Source organism: Myodes glareolus, chromosome 8, assembly GCF_982192425.1.
Source record: "Myodes glareolus chromosome 8, mMyoGla1.1, whole genome shotgun sequence".
NCBI classification, from domain to species: domain Eukaryota; kingdom Metazoa; phylum Chordata; class Mammalia; order Rodentia; family Cricetidae; genus Myodes; species Myodes glareolus.
Genome location: NC_142033.1, coordinates 21540231 through 21559304, shown reverse-complemented (window position 1 = coordinate 21559304; position 19074 = coordinate 21540231). Strand labels below are relative to the sequence as shown.

The following is a 19074-nucleotide window of genomic DNA, read 5'->3' as shown; positions in this document are numbered from 1 at the left end:
ATTGTTGTTTAATTTGCTGCTATTATGACAGTAAATAATATGATGTGGTTATATTTATGACATACACTAAATATCAAGATAACCATTTGGAATTTTTATGCCAAAGCTACTTTAAGAGAATTGGTCTTTGAACAGTTTAAGAAACTGAAATTATGTATGACAAATGAGAATGAAAAATGCCATTTAAAAGTAAATTTATATCATGGGTGTGATGGCACACACCTGCAATCCTGTACCGAAAAAAAATATGCACATTCATAAAACCACTATTTAGGATAAAATAATCAGTAAAATACTTTCTCCTACAGGATCAGCATAGTGGAAGCACTTTCTTAGTCAGTATTTCAACAAAAAAGAAAGAGGGAGGGAGGGAAGGAAGGAGGGAAGAAGGGAAGGTGGGTGGTAGGAAAAGGGAGAAGTTTTTCTCTTCTAAATCCAGTCTAAGTCACTGAATCTTAAGAAAAATCTTAAAATCTTGTAAAAATCACTCTTTAGAATTGACTAAGAAATACTTGAATGCCTGGAATGTATTTAGAATGTTAAATCTGATTAAACTCATTGGGAAGAGTAGCCCTCAGGGGATCAACAGCTCTGGAGGTGAGCCTAAAGCAGTCTTTGGTGTCTGTAAGTCCTGGGATCTAAGGCTTTGACACCTGTCTCTGCAGTTTCTTAAAGAGTCACTTCTTAGATCAATAAGGAGCTGAAATTCATCAGGAAGATGAATGACCACATTACCAAGCCCTGAAAACTAGAGAAGTCCCTCCTAGGATAGTGTGCTCATCTTCAAGTGGGACTAGAAACAAGACCCTCCCTCATTCCCACAAAAGGAAAGATAAACTAGTTTACTTAATAACAGAACTACTAAGTAAACGCACACTCAAGTGAACTGTTAAAGAATAACAAAGTTTTTATTTTCAGTTGTTTTAATTAGGATATAACATGTATTTTTATTGATTTTGGATGGTTTAAAAATATATAGCACATAGAGAATTTTGTATCTATGCTGAAGAATTTCTGTACTTATTATCTATAACTTAAAACGTGATTTTTCTCTCTGGTTTTATTGGTGGTGAAAAACTCACAATGATTGTGGTTAATGCCGCAGTAAAAAGAGGCTGTAATTCAATACCTTCTTTTCAGACTAGGTAAGGTCACAACCACAGCCTTCCACAAAGCTCTGACATGAAAGTAGATCCAGCATTTTCCAACCCGATCTTTAGGAGACACTGGTCTCTCATTATGAAATCTGATAAATCACCAGTCAAGAATATGTTTCCATAGTTCTATAAGTCTACATGATAAACCTAATAGCTTTATGTCATGGTGTAACAGCAATAATGTAGGCTGACACACCAGGAAACCGAGAGTGTTTTAACATTATTTAGGCAGGGGTACTTCTTGACTAACAGCTTCCCAGACCAACAGACTCAAGATTTCTTATTTTGTTTTGTTGAGTTTTCTTAAAGGTTTATAAATATTTCCTCAGGGCTACAATTCTTTCAAGATAGCCATGATATACATTTAAAGAGCATGGGAAACATTAGATGATGGTGGCTCCGTGGTTAAGAGCCCTGGCTGCTGTTCTAGATGACCAGAGTTCAATTTCGAGCACCCGCAGGATGACTCACAAAAATCTGTAACTCCAGTTCCAGGGGATACAGCACTCACTTCTTACCTCTAGGCATGTATTCAGTGCACTAAAAAAAAAAATCCATACACATAAAATAATAATGTTTGAAAGAGAGCTGAGGGTTTGCTCAGGGATTAAGCACTTGCCATGGGAGCCTAAGGACAGGAATTGGCGTCCCCAGGATGCACATAAATACCTGGTTAGCATAGACACCTATCTGTACTTCCATCCCCGGAATACCAAGGCAGGGATCCCACAAGCAACCTCACTAGTAAGACAGAGTGAATCTAAGAGCTCTTGATTTGATCAAGAGCCTGTCTCACTGAAAACGGTGAAATTATTGAGGATGGTTCTTAATATCAACTTGAGTACACATACATGAGTGTGCACATGAATACACAAGCACAGGTACACATGTACACACATGCAATGACGCAAAATGGAAAAAATAAAGAAATGAATGTTAAATAATAGTCACAAGTATCAGGCAACAATGCTCTGCGTTCAGTACTAGCAGCTGATTTCCTACTAGATACCAGTCTTGGAGGCAATCCAGTCACGATAGGCAGTCACTTTCGTATAGACCCCTGGCTTGTTGATTCTGCCACATTCATGTCCCCAGCTCACTATCCCAACAAGGTACCAAATATCTCGAGAATTGGGGTGAACTAGTGGTCCTCCAGAGTCACCCTAAATAAAGCAAAGAATATTTATTATTTTGACAGGTTCGTCTCAGACAGTTTAGCTATACACATCTATGTTCTGGATGAAGTGTGAATTACTGATGTGTCATCAAGATCTTGGAGAGGCATGTGGTATAAATCCCTATACACCCTTTACCTCTGATCAAAATGTATTCTCTGTTTTACTTTTGTGAATACAAGAATGTGAAAGCATGATCTGAGTAGTTACAAACTAGTTCTTGAGAAAATTTTTAGTAAATTTAATTGCATATACTTGAAATACAAAGTTTTGTATCTGAAAAAACAAAAACAGAAACCAAAACCAACCATGGGGGGATAAGAAAAATAAGAGTAATTTGGAGATGAACAGACAATACTTAAATATCTCTGAGACTTACTCTTTTCTAATCTCTGGTTAAGATGATGTACTGTGATTTGGGACAACCAAAATTGTGCACAATTCTACCACCTAGTAGCTGTGTGATAATATAAGGTATTTAATGTCCCTCTACCTCTATTTCCCGATAATAATGTCCCTTACCCCTATTTCCTTATCTATGAAATGAGAATAACAATTCTTACCTTATACAGTTATGGTGAGAATTAAATTAATATTTGTGAAGGACCTACGACAGAACTCAACTCGGAGAAAATCTATCACCAGTGTTTATTGAACACTTATAAACTTGTGCTGCCTATGGGAAACCATCACTTTAGAGGGTCACCAACAGGGCTATCAAAGCACAGCTGAATGAAGAACAGAATGATCTCCATAATGATGATCTCCACAGCATGAGAGCAGTTGTTTCTACATTATATGGTCCTTGTGAATAATTTCCAGCCCTACCTGGCAAGCGTCGATATTGCCTTCCATGTAACCAGCACAGAGCATCGTGTCCTCTATCCTGCCATTGTAAGCTTCTTCAGCATTGCAAGTGTTTGTGTCGATAATTTTAACAGATGCTTTCTGAAGTAGCAATGGGGATTCACCTAAAGGAAGCCAGCATGGTCAACATGGTCAGCAAACAGGTGCCAAAGACCTGACCAGCCTGGACACTTGCCTTTTGTTAGGATAAACACACATGTGCGCAGGCACACACACTCACTCTTTTCTCTCTCAAACTAACGAAAAAGAAATATTCAAAATATTCACTAGAAACATCTTTCAGTCATTTTTTTTTCCTTCTTATGTCATTGGTCCAGAAACCTTTCTATTAGTTTCTACAGGACAGACAGTTTCTACTCCTAAAGTGGTCACCTTTGAATGTTTCAAACCAAAGTGGCCTGTAAGGTCCTGAGAGATGGCCTGAAGGGATTGTGCATCCAGAGATAAAAGGTGGCTTAACACGCTATGCTCAGATTGTTACATACTCACCTTGCTCCTATATCTTAGGCTGTGTGCTGCCATTGGACTCACCGTTGTGCGAAAATGCTCCCCAGCCTGTAACAACGACTCCTTCCCCTGGTGGGAAAATCTGCGTGGCTTCCGGAAGACAAACCCGATGTACATCGTTCTTGAATATGACGTTCTCAGTGAGCACGACAACCGCAATATCATCATGATGCTCCCCCTTAACATAGTTTTCATGGATAATAACTTCTTGAACATGATGCTGCATGTAGGGTGGAGTCACTTTAGTGCCAAAGCTAACGGTTAAGTTTTCTGGATTTTTTGTCCTAAGGAAACAAAAGACACATATTTTTGTATTTATTTTAAAATGACATAAATACTGCATTTTATAGCATATAGTGGAAAAATTATATCTTCAATTTGTTTTTATGGCATCAATATTTCCTTGCATTATAGTCCATTATAATGATGCATGCTGATTTTTTCTTCATTTTTTCTGATTTATTTGTTTTGATGTGTATGAATATTTTGCTTATATGTATGTCTGTGTACCACAAAATACCAGGAAACCTTGGAAATGAGAAGAGGTTATTGAATCCCCTGCAAATGTAGTCATGTACAACTGTGAGTGACCATGTTGGTGCTAGGAGCCAAACTCGGATCCTCAGGAAGTGCTCTTAACTGCTGACCCATATGATCTTTCAAACCCGATATGATCTGATTTTTTTAAAATTGATTTTTCAAACTTCTAGCTTGAATCTCTTCACAGCACACTAGATATGGGGATAATTCCCTTGCCTTAAAGAAGCTTAAATTAAATGCAAGTTGTACATACACACAGGTAATTATAAAAGCTTAATATTTATGTCCATAATAAATGAGATCAATAAACCAGGGGATATAAATCTGCATGATGAAGAGGAAGGAAATTTCTAGTATTAGAGAAAATAGCATTTAAGACTTGTTCATATTTGCCTAAATGACCAAAAGACTTGGGTGGCTTTGTGATGTGTAGAGGGAGAAAAGAGATATGATGTGATATTTTAGTAACTGCTCAATTTGGGGATCTGACGAGAAATAAGACTCATGAAAGAAAAAAGAGTATATAAAAAGTGAATGGCATAAAAATCCATAAAAATGTAATGATTCTTCCTATTTTTACTGGTAAAAGTACGTAAGAATGAGTTAGGCTTACCTGCAATCTGTTCTTCAAACCTGGACACCAGTGAGGATCGAAGTCAATTTGCCTAAGATAAGGACTGTCAGGATCCCTGGGTTTCCCCAACATTAGAGAGCACCATGAACTTACTTTTGAAGGCAGTGAGCGGCTGTCAGCAGGAATCTTGCACCAATTAGTGATGCTCCACAGTAGTGTCTGCCATTCACTCTGAGACTCGCTTGCCATGGCCATTCTCCTTTCTGAGCAGTAGAACCTCCCTTGATTCTGTCGTACGTTGCTGACATTCTTGGTCGTCTCCCGCAGCCTTCAGAACGAATTGGTTTGATTTCATTGAAGATAGAAAGATATTAATCTGATGACAATGAAGAAGGTGATCTGGATTTTCAGCTGTTCTGGTTTGCTTATGTGTGATACTGTCACCATCCAGCACAGGATAGGAATGGAATCCTCCATACAGGAATCACCAGCAGCCCCAGGAGTCTCACATAGTGACACTAACCCTTGGAGAATATGTAAGTTGTGGAAGGCAAGATCATGGTTAATTTTGGGGCTCTACTGCTGGCTGGATGAATTTACATTTACAAGCTACCATTTACAAGCTGGGTGAATCCAGGCAATCTTTGTGCTTCAATAGCATCATCTCGAAGATACAATTGTAATCATATTCAAATACTTGTTTATTTTTAGAAATTGTATTTAATTCTAGGTGTGTTCTGAAGATTGAGTAAGTTATTATTACATGCAAAATACTGTTGTGCCCTGTTGTAATGTTGATTATGTGGTTTTGATTACCTCATATTTAACTGAAAAGGGATTTGAACTTACGGTTGTTGATAATCTTTTCAGCGTCAACCTTATTGATTTCTGAAATAGAGCAAAAAGCCCACTGTAAATTTAAATTGGGCAATGGAGATAGCATGTTCTATAGATCAGAGAGATCCAGCAGTAATTCAGCATCCAGAACAAAGTATCATAGATATAAAAGAACTAGCTTATTGGAATTTTTGTTACATTTGAACACATTATATTCAAGTATCATCTTCATAATTCCATTTGAGAGATTATATTTTCATTAACTGGAGTTATAGTCTGTATCATCCAATGCCAAAAACTGGGACTATCTTCTCTTGCTAAAAAAGGAAGTTCCATAAGTGAATCTGATTCATGTCAGTATATTAAATACAATTTCTAAAAATAAACAAGTATTTGAATTACCAATATAATTATTTTCATACACCAAGAAAATAAAAACAAAACACACCATCACTCAAAATGTTTGCTAAGTGTATTAGTATCTACTGTAGAATGAAAAGCCAACCCTCCTTATCTAAGTAACTACAAGTTGTAGCATTACTAGGAAATGAATGAAAGAATGAAAATCGCTCCAATCTAAGATGGTATGCCTTTAAAATTATACTAAAGATCAACTTTGTGGTTGGTGTTTACGGTATGTCCTAGGCACAAAATGATACAGTAACACTGCTCTCATCCAATAGATCAGCATACCCATGAGCTTCAGAGAGCCTGGATCTGTGGTCAAGGATTCTGAGTGGTTCTTCAGCATCTGACGTAATATGCTTTCGATTCTCCTTCTTGTGTTTTCCTTGTTTGACCTGGGATCCTTGAACACCAGCCATATATTTGCTGTCACGCTGTTGCTGTCAGGACTAGAAATAATTTAAAGCTTTCATACAGTGTTAAAACTAACACCTCCTCCTCTAATCTTTCCAATCTTGCTGAATTCCACTGGGTGATGACTAAGGAACAGTTCCTACCCTCAAGGAATTTTTCTGACTTTTATGATAGATAAGGCATGTGTGAAAGGGCCTGTAAGAAATGATGCAGAAACAGTAAGGTTTACCTTAACCATGGATACCTAGAGGAAATACGTAGGATTTTTTACTTAAAGGATGAAAGGAACATTCACGGAAGCATTGAGGTAAACCTAGACATTAAAGTACTTTTATTTCTATTTCATCATCAAACTGAACTTTTCATCAAGCAGAGATAAGGAGAGCTATATCCCTGAATAACCATGAAAAATGATATTAACTAGTATGTATTGATTAGTGCAATGTCACAGGTACTTTGTTGTTACATTTATTGTTGCATATTTTGTCATCTCTATTGTTTTACATTAAAGCTATTATTATGAAGACAAGAAAGTTATTACCATTGCTATTTCATTAGACAGAGAGGCTAACGTGGTGACTCTCTTAAGGCTCTCGGGCTATTATCAAATCTGGGCGCAGGTTGTCCAGTGCCTGCTCTAGTGCTCCCCTTGCTACTCTTGACTCTTCTAAGACCACGTGCAGGGAACACAGCATTTTTTAATGGTGTGTGGAAGCCTTTTGTGACATCAAAGCCTGGTATAGGTGTGATTTCTTCTACCCAACATAAGAAGAGCCCTAAGAACACTTCAAGCAATGTTTGACTGGTTTTCAGGTAGAAAGACTTGAAAATGAAGAATTATAAAATCTATATTTCTGATACTCATTAATAAAATCAACAATTTTGGATCAAACATTTGACTTAGAAGCTATCTAATGGTTTGTGGATACAAATACTTTGGAAATGAGAAGGACAAGTCTAATGTAGTTTAAGCATCAATATATTCCCTTAAACCTAATAACCTCAATCATATAAGCTCAATGTTTGCATTGGTTTTATATTTAGCAATTATGCTGATAGGTATGTTGTTACTTATCATTGTTGACAATAACTGTGACATATCAGAAGATTTTAGATTCTTTTTATCTGGAGCTCTTGAAGTATAATAATATTTCAATGGCTTTATCTCTTTTCTGATGATTAATGATAGTTACTTACATCAAAGTGATTATCTGAGAGTTGATATATTGTCTGTAAATGTTAGAATTTTGAAAGGCATCAACCATCTGTTCAGAAAAACATAGAGTTAAACATCAAATTTCAGTAATATGTTTATACTTCAAACATTTATCAAACACAAGAAAATCTAGCTTACTTTAGTCTCGAGAATTTTACTGAGGTCGTTACTTTCTGGTGATGTCTCCCTCTCATAATTTCTGTCATATGGAATATTCAGCACTTTAAAGCTACCTTGATAGTAGTAGATCTTGTTTTCTGTGAGATAAAAATGATCCAAGAACTATTAAATTAAAAGTACTTCAAATCAAGACACAGATTGAATAGCAGGATGCATTGTGTTCTTTAGATATTGATAGCCCTTTGTGAATATTTCTGGCACGACTAAGTAGTTAAAATATTTATTGTAGAAAGTGTTTTTTTAAAACAGTAATAAAAAGCAGATAAATAGGTAGATGTAGATAGATGGATGGATGATAGAGAAAATACAAAGAAGAATAAATTTTCTTGTTATTTGTGTGTGCATGCACACATGAATGATTTGTGTGTGTGATGTACATGTGTGCATGTTTGTGTCTGTGAGTTGGGACATGTAAGTGCCACTGCACATGTGTGAAAGTCAAAGGACAACCTCAGATATCAGTCCTTACTTCTATGTTGTTTGATACAGGGTCTCTCTTGTTTGCTATTGTGTATGCCTAGCTAGCTGGCCTGCAAGGTTCCAAGGATTCTCCTGTATCTGCCTCCCATCTAACCACATGAGTACTATAATTACAGACGTGCACTACTGGATCTGGCTTTCTTTGGGTTCTGGAGTCTGAACCCCAGTACTCATAATGGGAGGCAAGTTTCTTACCCACTGGGCAATCCCCCCAGCCCTAGGAAAGCATCTTAATTGAAACAAAAAGAAATATATACAATAATTGCTTCTGTTTAGAGTAACCATTTGTCAGATTATAGATCTTTAATGTTACCATTCATTAATTATTATTACCAGGTGATATTATAGAAAAATGTTAAGAAGTACACTAATTTTTCAAAATAAATATAGTCTTAATGTAATTATGTAGTTTGCATAATTTTATAAATCTATTAAGGAGAGCCAAAAATAAAAACTCAATCATCTGAATTGAAGGCCTATAATGAATAGGTTATATTCCCTTCCTCAATTTTCATAGATACCAATCTAATGGATATACATCCTATCTTATATATTATACAGATAAAGTCAAAAAAATTGCTATTTTAAAAAAGACAATCCCCAGTAAGAATGGTAAAGTGCAACAAAATATCCGACAGCAAATGCTGGTGAAGTTGTAAAGGAAAAGGGATCCCCATTTCCATGTTGTTGGGAATGCAAATTGGCCCAGCAGCTCTGGAAATCAATAAGGAAAAGTCTCAAAAAACTAAAAATAAATCTACCACATGGCCTAAGCTTGACCACTCCTTGGCATATGCCCAAAGGACTCGGCATCCTACTCCACTGAAACTTGCTCAGCAGTGTCCACCACTGTATTCACAATAGCTAGGAAATGAAAAAAAATCCAACTGACCTTCCCCAGATGAAAGGATAATGAAAATGTGGTATATGTGCACAGTGGAATACTATTCAGTATAAATAAAAAAATGAGATTGTGAAATGTTCAAATAAAGGGATAGAGCTAGGAAATATATTGAGGGAAGGAGTCCAGACAGATCTAGGAGAACAAAGGTCACATGTTCTCTCTCATCTGCAGTACCTGGCTCCAAATCTTAAGATGTGAGTATACAACATGGGCAATTAGAGATATCAAACAAGCTTAGCTATGATGCCCCATCAAAGAAGTATCTCTTTTCTAAGAAAATGGAAACCATCACAGAAAACTACAGTTGAGTACAATGAAGAGATCAGCAGACCATGGAAAGGTCAGCCTGGATGTATACATCTGTATCAGAGTTTCTGCATCTATAGCTCAAAGACTATCATGTAATAGGGGATGAAAAGGTTGTAAGGCCCAGAGTATCAGCGAGTTTGCTGCGAAACAGTCTTAGGAATGACCGCACATATTATCTTCACAGGTCTACATCAAATGGAGTCCGAGAGCTATAAGGAGAAGCAGATACTTGCTTCCATCACTAACTAACCCAGAAGCTATCTCCAGTTGGTAACTACTTGTGAATGAAAATTTAGTTTTCTCCAAGGGAATGTCACTGGGGAAACAGCACTCTTAAGGGCAGACCCATGCCCAGGGGTAGATGGCAAACACAAACTGAACTCAATAGCATCTTTGGACACTCCTTGACTCACAGTGTTAAGTCAAGGTTTTGTCTTTCTAATCTTACAGGGCCTTTATATAGATATTATGACTTCTGGTTCTGTATGTGAGCATGTATGTCTCTGCATCTATCCATATTTTTGTGCTTTTTCTTTGGCTCTTTTTCTTGTTTATTTTATTTATTTGTTGCATTTTATTAGATGTCTATTTGTTTTAATATAAACAGAATATACTGTATGAAAAATTTATTTGCAATAAAAGAAAAGAGAAATGGCTGCATAAACAAGACTAGAACAATGTCAGTATCAATGGATATATTGATCGAGGGGAAAGTTTATGGATTTTCATCTCTAGGCAGCAAAAATAATGACAGTTGGAGAGGGAAAATTAGCCTTTCCAAGGTTAAATTCTTTTGTTGTCTATTCAATACACAAAGGTCAATCCAACAAAAATAGACTCAGCAGGTTGTATTTATATATTTATGTACACACACATACACACACGTGTGTATAACAATAATAATCAAAGAAAGAGGCTATCAAAGTAGGGTACATGGGAAGGGCTAGAGGGAAGCTGACTAGGAGAGATTGAAGGGTGGAAAGGGAAGGGGTAAAGTTATATAATTCTATTTTAATAAAAAATGTATAATATTTTAATCTATTTAGAAGAATTTCTATATTACCTTTTCAAATAAACATGTAGCTGAAATGTCAATATCCCTTGAATTTTCTTCTTCACATGCCGTAATACTTTAATTACAAAGGAACATAAATATACCACATATAGAATAATTTTTGCTTGTTTATCAGTCATCTGCTTATCTGTGTCTAAATTTATATTCCTTCTTGTACCTATAGATATGTGAAGTGTTTCTGTAGTGCAACATTTGAAAATGCTAGTGATGCTTTCTTGCAGTATCCAAAGTCCCCTGGTATGGGAAGCCCTTCTGTCTATGTGTTGCTTTTATTGAGTAATGAATAAAGAAGCTGCCTTGGCCTGTGATAAGGCAGAGTAGAGCTAGGTGGGTAAACTAAACTGAATGCTGGGAGAAAGAAGGCAGAATCTCAGAGATGCCATGGAGCCGCCAGAGGAGAAAGACTCAAACTGCTAGCCGGAACCTTGCCAATAGGCCACAAGCCTCATAATAAAATATAAAATAATGAAAATAAGTTGATTCTAGATCTAAGAGCTATCTAGAAATATGCTTAAGCTATTGGTCAAACATTATTGCAAATAATATAGTTTTGTGTGATTATTTTGTGGTCAAGGCAGCTGGGAACAAACAAGCAGCTGCTGACTACAAATTGGCACCAACATGGGGCTCGAACCCCCAACCCTGAGATTAAGAGTCTCAATTTGTAGCTTCTGCCAATAGCTTAAGCATATTGATAGCTAGCTCTTGCATCTAGAATTAACCCATTTCTATTACTTTATATTTTACCAAGAAACTGTGGCTTACTAGCAAGGTTCCGGCTGGTGGCTTGGCAGCTCCATGGCTTCTCAGTGACTCTGCCTTCTTTCTCCCAGCATTCAGTTTAGTTTTCCCTGGCTAGTTCTACTCTGCCCTATCACAGGCCAAGGCAGCTTCTTTATTCACTAGACAATAAAAGCAGCACATATACAGAAGGCCCTCCCACACCAGTCCCCATTGCTGCTATAGAAAGATATTATTCATAGGTTTCAATTACTTCTTTGTATCTTACAGAAATTGAAATAAAATCATAGCAAAAAGAAATTAATACAACTGTATACCAACCTACTGCCAGAAAGTGAACTAAGAGTCCAACAGTTACCCCAAGGACTGCCAGCACACCAAGCACACCAAGGATGATTGCCCACCATGGGAAAGATTTGTGGGAATCTATGACTGGTCTGCAAATGAAGGACATGAAAAGTATATCAGAAAACACTCAATTTTTTTCAGATCTGTATTACTTTTCTCTTGCCATCTATAAACTCTCCCATGATCAGGTACAGAAGTATTAAAAGACCTAGGAGAAAAGGGAGAAAGAGATCAGCAAGATAACTCAGTGCTGCTGAGCCCCATGACTTGAGTTTGACTTCAGAAACCTGTATGGTGGAAGGAAAGAATTCAACCTTGCATTTTGTTTTCTAATCTTCTGTTAGAGGAAGCCACTCACTTATATCATGAAATGCATATATAAGACTGGACATACACACATACTAAATAAGTAAAATATAATAACAAAAATTTAAACAAGAGAACATATGGTGCTTAGGAAGAAAAACCCTAGGAGGATGTATGTACAACCATAGTTGATAGAAGAGAAAAATGACAGATAAGGTCAGCCAGAATAGAAATTATCAAAATCCATGGGAATGGGACAATGGGAGCCTGGGTGATGATATCAAGAAGGGAAAGAAAATGAAGAATTTGAGAAAGATTACAGATTAAAAAATATTTACCACAACTTGAAAACTATATTTATAATGGGGGAATATGTTTTAAATTGGAGTAGAAATTACTGTGGGACAATGGTCTTATACCCAGTAAAGATTTATCACTTATATAGGTTTAATAAAATACTGATTGGCCAGCAGCCAGGCAGGAAGTATAAGTGGGGTGACCAGAACTGAAGAATTCTAGGAAAAGAAAAAGTCAGTCTGCAGTTGTCACCTAGACATAGAGAAAGCAAGATGAGAATGCCTTGCTGATAAAAGGTACCAAGCCATGTGGCTAACACAGATAACAATTATAGGTTAATATGTAAGATATGAAAGTCAATAAGACAGCCTGGGCTAATAGGTCAACCAGTTTATAATTAATGTAAGCCTCTGTGTGTTTCTTTGAAATTGAACGGCTGCAGGACCGGGCATGACAGAAATCTCTGTCAACAGAAAATAAAGCCTAGAGGAGATCATTTGAGGATAAAAATATGTTTTTTAAACAAGGATTATGAAGGACTTACAAATTTCCAGTACACACCAGATATGACATGTTGGTGATTAACTAAAGAACCACAGCTGTGGATAGGAACTTAGCAAGCATCCACATGCAAGGAGAATAGAGGTTGTGAAACTGGATCAGTGTGAGACTGTTGCACAAAGGTAGAATGTCTCTTTCCAAGGTAAAATATTTGTTTCCAGTCTATCCATGACTAAGTTATCACAAGCTTTTTATATGTTTTTTGAATTTTCTTTCTGAATGATTGGTGCCCCTTAAAAGTAAAAATCTTTAAGAGATGTACCTGTTTCCTGACTGACTCAAAACAAAGTTGATTTTCAGAGATTACCTCAGCTTGCAAGCACTCAGCCTCCCCAAAGTGTTTCTCACTGAAGGGGTTTTGTCTCCCTCCACACCGTTTGTTTGTCTGTCTTCCATAAACTTTTACAAGTTAGTACTTTTCTAATTATCTCTTAATTAGGGATTCATGTTTATGTTTCTTTTTTGATTAGTTTTGTTTAGAAAACTGTTCAGAACAGGTCTCTGTACAGTAAGGAGCATTTAAATTTTCTATCTCATCTTGCCTTTATAACTTAAATTCTTTTTTAAAAAAAGATACATTTCTGTTAAATTTTTGCCCAACAAAATTTCTTAGTGATCATTTAGTCTTTTGATTGAAATAAAAAGATTGAAATAGCTCTCTGCTCATTGATTTTACCCCTTGAAATTACTACAGGTTACAGGGCTTTATTGTTTATTTCCTATCTATGTTCTGCCTTGATTATTTTGTATCCACTGTTAAGATTTTTTTCTGAGTTTAAGTTCTCTTTCACACATAACTCAAGGACAATACAAACTATAATCTAGCATAACTAATTAAATAAATGCTAACAATAACAAGGTACCATCTCAAGCATTCCAGTGTTAGTCAGTTTCCAATATCCAACCACACACTCAGAAAATCTTATAAGAGACACTTAAGAATGATATGAAATATAAGATGTATCTTACCATAAGAACTGCTGGTATGAACTTATTGTCATATTCACAAAGCTCTAAAACAGATTGTTACAGTTTTTTGTCTAATCTATAACCTATGGATAACTCTCAGAAAATATTGTAAATGATAAAATTTCTCTATCTGGTGTTTCCTTCACGGCACCACAATTATATTGCCACAGTCCTTAAGGTGAAATTCAATTGAGAAGAAATTCTACCTTGTCAGAATTTTAGGAAGGTAAACTACCACTTACCTATACATAGTGTGCTGATGCAGTGTTTGCTGATGTTGATACAAAGGAAACTTCTGAACTCCGTATGTGTTGATAGTGGTTCTCAGGTAAATGTGCTCACTATGAGGATACTTGAGATTTTAAGGGTGGGTACAACAGCAGAATGCCATTAAAGAGAAACTTGTTTAACAGGTGTGGTAACAACTGAGGATCTTCAGCTTCAAGGAAATAACAAAGATTGTCTTTGAGTAGAATATTTAGAATAAAAACAATGGGCATACCTTGGTCATCACAAAGACCCACCCCAAAGCACCAGCACACACTGGCTGGTGAGTCAGTGTTGTGACTCAGGAGCTATCCATCCTTTCAGCACAGAAGCTCTCCCCAGAGAAACTGGCAGGTCTATCTGAGCATTCTGACAAATGACTCAACTCTAAGTTATCTTGTATAGGATTAAACAATCCTTTGAGAACATAAGTCATTTGAAATGCACTTTAAATTTATAGAGTCTCATAGGAACAGTCAAATACTTTTGCAGGGTTGAAATTACAGGTGAGACGTATATTTAAAGTAGCAAAGCATTTCACTTTTATGATTCTTTGCATAGAAAATGAAATGAACTAATTAGTCATCTGAGAGTTGTTTTACTAAATGAATGTATATTAAGTCTTTGAGTGACACACCGAGTTTCTATAAATCTTGGGGAGTCATCTAAGTATTTGTAGTATACATATCTTGATTATTGTGATGATTTTAGATGTCTTAAAAAACACACTTCTCTATCTGCTTATTAATTTAATAAATATTTTACATATTTCCTGGAGTTTCACATAGTTCCCAGAAACGGTAATATATCAATGCGTGTGATGAAAGCCCTTCTCTCACACTCTTACACACTAATGGGTAAGATCAAGAAATGTAAAATAGTGAATGTGTGCTCTAATACGAGATAAGTAGCCACGCTAAAAGAAAATAAATAAAATGGATGGTGAAGTAAGAAAGTGACAGCTGGAATGAGGTGGGGTGATCATTTGTAGAGTTTGTTGTTAACTGGAAAATAATGCAGCAGGAGAGATAAAGATGCCATGCAACAAAGCTCACGTGGAGGTATTTTTAAAAAAAAAAAATAAGGAAAAGGGAACATAAAAAAAAAAGGAGGGAAACTGAGAGAGAGGCAGAGACAGAGACAGAGAAGCAGAGAGAGAAAAGGAGAGCGAGAAAGATATGGGAAGTGGGCCAGAGAAGGGTGGAAGGGAGGGAGGCAGAGAGGGAGGCAGGGAGGGAGGGAGGAAGGAAAGGAGGGAAGGAGGGAAAGCTGGGGCTGGGCTCTTTTAAAAGGAAACAGTGAATGTGCGCAAGAAGTGCTCTTAGTGGCTACAGCTGAGCATGTATCGTACCAGGACCCCAATGCAGATGCCTGAATTCTAAGAGAGTACTCAGAAGAGCCTGGACGATAGAGCTTGGAACAGACACCAGAATAATGATGCGACTGCTGTGATTTGATCTCCTATTACATATACACGTGTTCATTCTCGGGGGTGGGGACAGTTTAAGTAGTCTGTGAGAGTGGTCTTGACCTTCCCTGGGGAGGGGTTACAGTTTGGTGGGCTTTCTTGGAGGTGGAGTTTGGCTAAGGCAACTCCCAGAGAAGGGGGCTTGAAATGGAGTTTCCTGCCCAGTATTCCAAAGATGGATACCAGGGGGCTGGGATGAGGCCTCCGACTACAGTACTCCAGACTCTTTGGATAAATGGGTGATAGAGAGCTGGGGCGATGCTTTCAACCAAACATTCCAGACTTTTTGGATAAGGGGGTGCCAGCAAGTTGTCTTAGTCCAAACTCCACCTTTAAGAAAGCCGGCCAAATGGTGATCCCTCCCCAGTGAAGTTCTAGAAAGCCCGCCAAATGGTAACCCCTCCTCAGGGAAGACCAAGACCACTCCCACAGGCTACTTAAACTGAATAAACATGTGGTTACCCCTTTTCTCTCTTCCCTTCTCCATGCTTTCCCCGGACCACCCGGAAGCATTGCATTAAACATGGGCGTCTTTTAATTTGGTTTAATTTGGTCTGATTGGAATTATTTGCATCGGCAGAGAAGCTTGACTTAAAAAATCCTAACAGGTGTGTCCATGGAGTCATTAACCAGCCAGTCTAGCAGAAATGACAAGTTCCAGGTTCAGTGAGAGATTATGTCTCAAGTTATAACATACAGAGTGACAGGGGCAGACACCTGGTGCTGAATCTGCCTTTACACACTCATGCATACACCACACACATGTATACATATACCAATTTTTTTAACTCTTGTCATTTTTCTGGATAAGACATATACTTCCTTGGTTGTTCTTCTGTACTCTTTGGGATGCTATCTCTTTTATATGAATAATATAAATTATTATATAAATATATATTATACATAATATAAACATATGAATATGTATAACATTGTTGGAGGGCTCTTGTTGGTTCCTGACTGCTTAGCCCCAAAATAATTACACAAAAGCTGTATTATTTAAATCAGTGCTTGACCCATTAGCTCTAGCTTCTTATCGGCTAACTCCTACATCTTAATTTAACCCATCTCAATTAATCTGTATATCGCCATGTGGTTGTGGCTTACCAAGGAAAGTTTCCAGTGTCTGTTTCTGGTGGCTCTGTGACTTCTCTCTGACTCTGCCCTTTGTTCTCCTAGCATTCAGTTTAGTTTTCCCCACCTAACTAAGTTCTGCCCTGTTATAGGTCCAAAGCAGTTTCTTTATTCATTAATGGTAATCACAGCATACAGAGGGAAATCCCACATAGCATGAGGGACAGGGCCTATACTCCAGTGCCAGGCTGAGTAACAACTGCCCATTTGACATAAATCCTCTGACCTGGAGCCTTCCCATAGTAAAGATGTGTGAGCCAACAGGACCATGCTTGGAAAAATGTTATATTGATTGAGAAGTACTACACACACACACACACACACACACACTGTTTTGTCTTAATAATGACAACTTGATTTTACTTCAGTCATTCCTTAGTCTTTCTTGAACAGCAAGTGTTTCCCTGCTGTATTAATTCAATCCAAGATCCAGAATGTTGCCCAAATTTCTATTTATCTTATCCGGTGATCTTTCATGCCTTGTAACCCAACTTAGTCAACATTTCTTTCACTGAGACTAGCTTGTAAAGACTTATCTTCTCAATAATCGTCTACCCTAATCAATACTGGTTTTGCCCTCAATCATCTGACCTCTGAGGCACTATAAGCTCATAGTACACAGGCAAACATGCAGGCAAAACACCTTACACATAAAATTGAGAATAAAGAAATCTTTAAAAAAATAATAAAATTTGGAGAGCCAGGTAGAGCAGCCTATGCCTGTAATACCAGCACTTGTGTTATGGAGAAGAATTTTCAAAGTCATCCTCAGCTATGTTTTAAGACAGAGAGTACCCAGTGCTCCATGAGACCTAGTCCCTGTTCCCCACCCCAAAAATACTTAAAAAAAAGCAAACTTTTAATCAAATAAAGTGATGTAGGAGAGTCTTCTATCTATCTGTTGCTTTCATTGGTTAATTAATAAATAAAACTGCCTGGCCTGATAGGTCAGAACATAGGTAGGTGGGGAAGACAGAACTGAATTGTGGGAGAAAGAAGCAGGGTCAAGAGAGCTGCCCACCATGAAGCTGCCAGGTCAGACATGCTGAATCTTTCCTGGTAAGCCATGACCTCGTGATGCTATACAGATTATTAGAAATGGGTTGAATCAATATGTGAGAGTTAGCCAACAAGAGGCTGGAGGTAATGGGCCAAGCAGTATTTAAAAGAATACAGTTTCCATGTAATTATTTCAGGTGTAAACTAGCCGAGGAGCCAGGATCCCAGTGGGAACGGAGCCTGCCGATCCTTTTGCAACAATAAAGATTCTGTAAAAATATGAATAAATACATTCTCACATCTGGGTAAGAGGAGTTAGAATTGAGACATTATCTTCTCAGGGCAGTTCACAGAACTAAACTTTAAAATGATCTGTATAACCAAGTTATTATCTATCCTACCATATATATTCAAATAGAAATACAAGAAGAAATTTATTACAAAATACCTAATAACAAAATGGAAACAAATTTTCAACAAGGAATGGTCAAATAAATCATTTTACATCAATACAAGGAACATCACTCAGAGTTAAAGGGAATGAGGTTATAGTGAGTCTTACGAGTTAACACACTCATCCTCCATTCTAAGGTCCCCTTATGTGTAGCAGAAATGGGGACCTAAAACCTACATTTAGCTGCTTACAACTAGGATCCTGGATAGAAATTGAGTTTCTTCCTTTTTAGATGGAGCAACCAAGAGGCGAACTTCCTACGTAAAAGTGAGACTGCTATGGTGCTCTAGCAATAGGTCATTGGCATGTGATGCTTCCTGAAGCAATGCACACACTTGGTTTCCATCTTCCTGGATCTGAGAAGTAGATTGTGAACATGGGGAAGCTGTAGTGTTGATGTCATAGTTACTAGATCTTCTCTACTGAATTCTGCAATAGCTTCCCACAAGTGTTGTTTCTCTACTGCTCTGTGAATCATTCCTGACACTCAGTTCAGAGAACACCCCCAGCCTTTCAAAAAGCAAAGTTCTACAAATTTTTCAAGTTTTTTCTGCTTAGCATGTCTTTCCTATTTGAATAGACACCTCTTTTTCTCCCTCTCTCTCTCCTTCTGTATCTCTTCCTCTTTCTCTCTCTTTCTCTTTCTCTGTCTGTGTGTGTATGTAAACTGAACAAATATATTGTGTTTGACATATATATATTTAAAATACTGAGTAAAATAATATAGCATGGTACCATTAAAGCTTTTTAAAAAGGAAATAATCCTGTCCTTTACAAATGAGTTCTATTAGTTATAAAAGTTTTAAAATAAACTATGTGAAAAGATCTGGAGGCTTTTGTCATGTGAACCTCACTGTAGAGGACAAGGAAATAGATCGGAACTGAAAAAG

General features: G+C 37.1%; 1 protein-coding gene across 1 annotated transcript; it reads right to left on the bottom strand.

The window, feature by feature from the left end:
• Positions 1-889: 889 nt before the first annotated feature.
• LOC125408165 (transmembrane protease serine 11B-like protein) lies at positions 890-14204 on the bottom strand. The gene is made up of 10 exons (XM_048446268.3): positions 14105-14204; positions 11703-11818; positions 7831-7949; positions 7674-7741; positions 6351-6511; positions 5670-5708; positions 4974-5148; positions 3731-3990; positions 3161-3303; positions 890-2320 (listed from the first exon to the last, which is right to left on the bottom strand). Exons 1-10 carry the CDS (start codon positions 14110-14112, stop codon positions 2159-2161), a joined length of 1251 nt encoding a protein of 416 aa, XP_048302225.1. The 5' UTR covers positions 14113-14204; the 3' UTR covers positions 890-2158.
• Between the last annotated feature and the right edge of the window lie 4870 nt (positions 14205-19074).

Excerpts from the sequence above, each read along its gene's own strand:
- LOC125408165 (XM_048446268.3), bottom strand. Across the intron at positions 3,304-3,730 it reads GGGAGCATTTTCGCACAACG|GTGAATCCCCATTGCTACTT; the intron begins GTGAGTCCAATG and ends GGCTTCCTTTAG. Across the intron at positions 2,321-3,160 it reads GCAATATCGACGCTTGCCAG|GGTGACTCTGGAGGACCACT; the intron begins GTAGGGCTGGAA and ends TGCTTTATTTAG.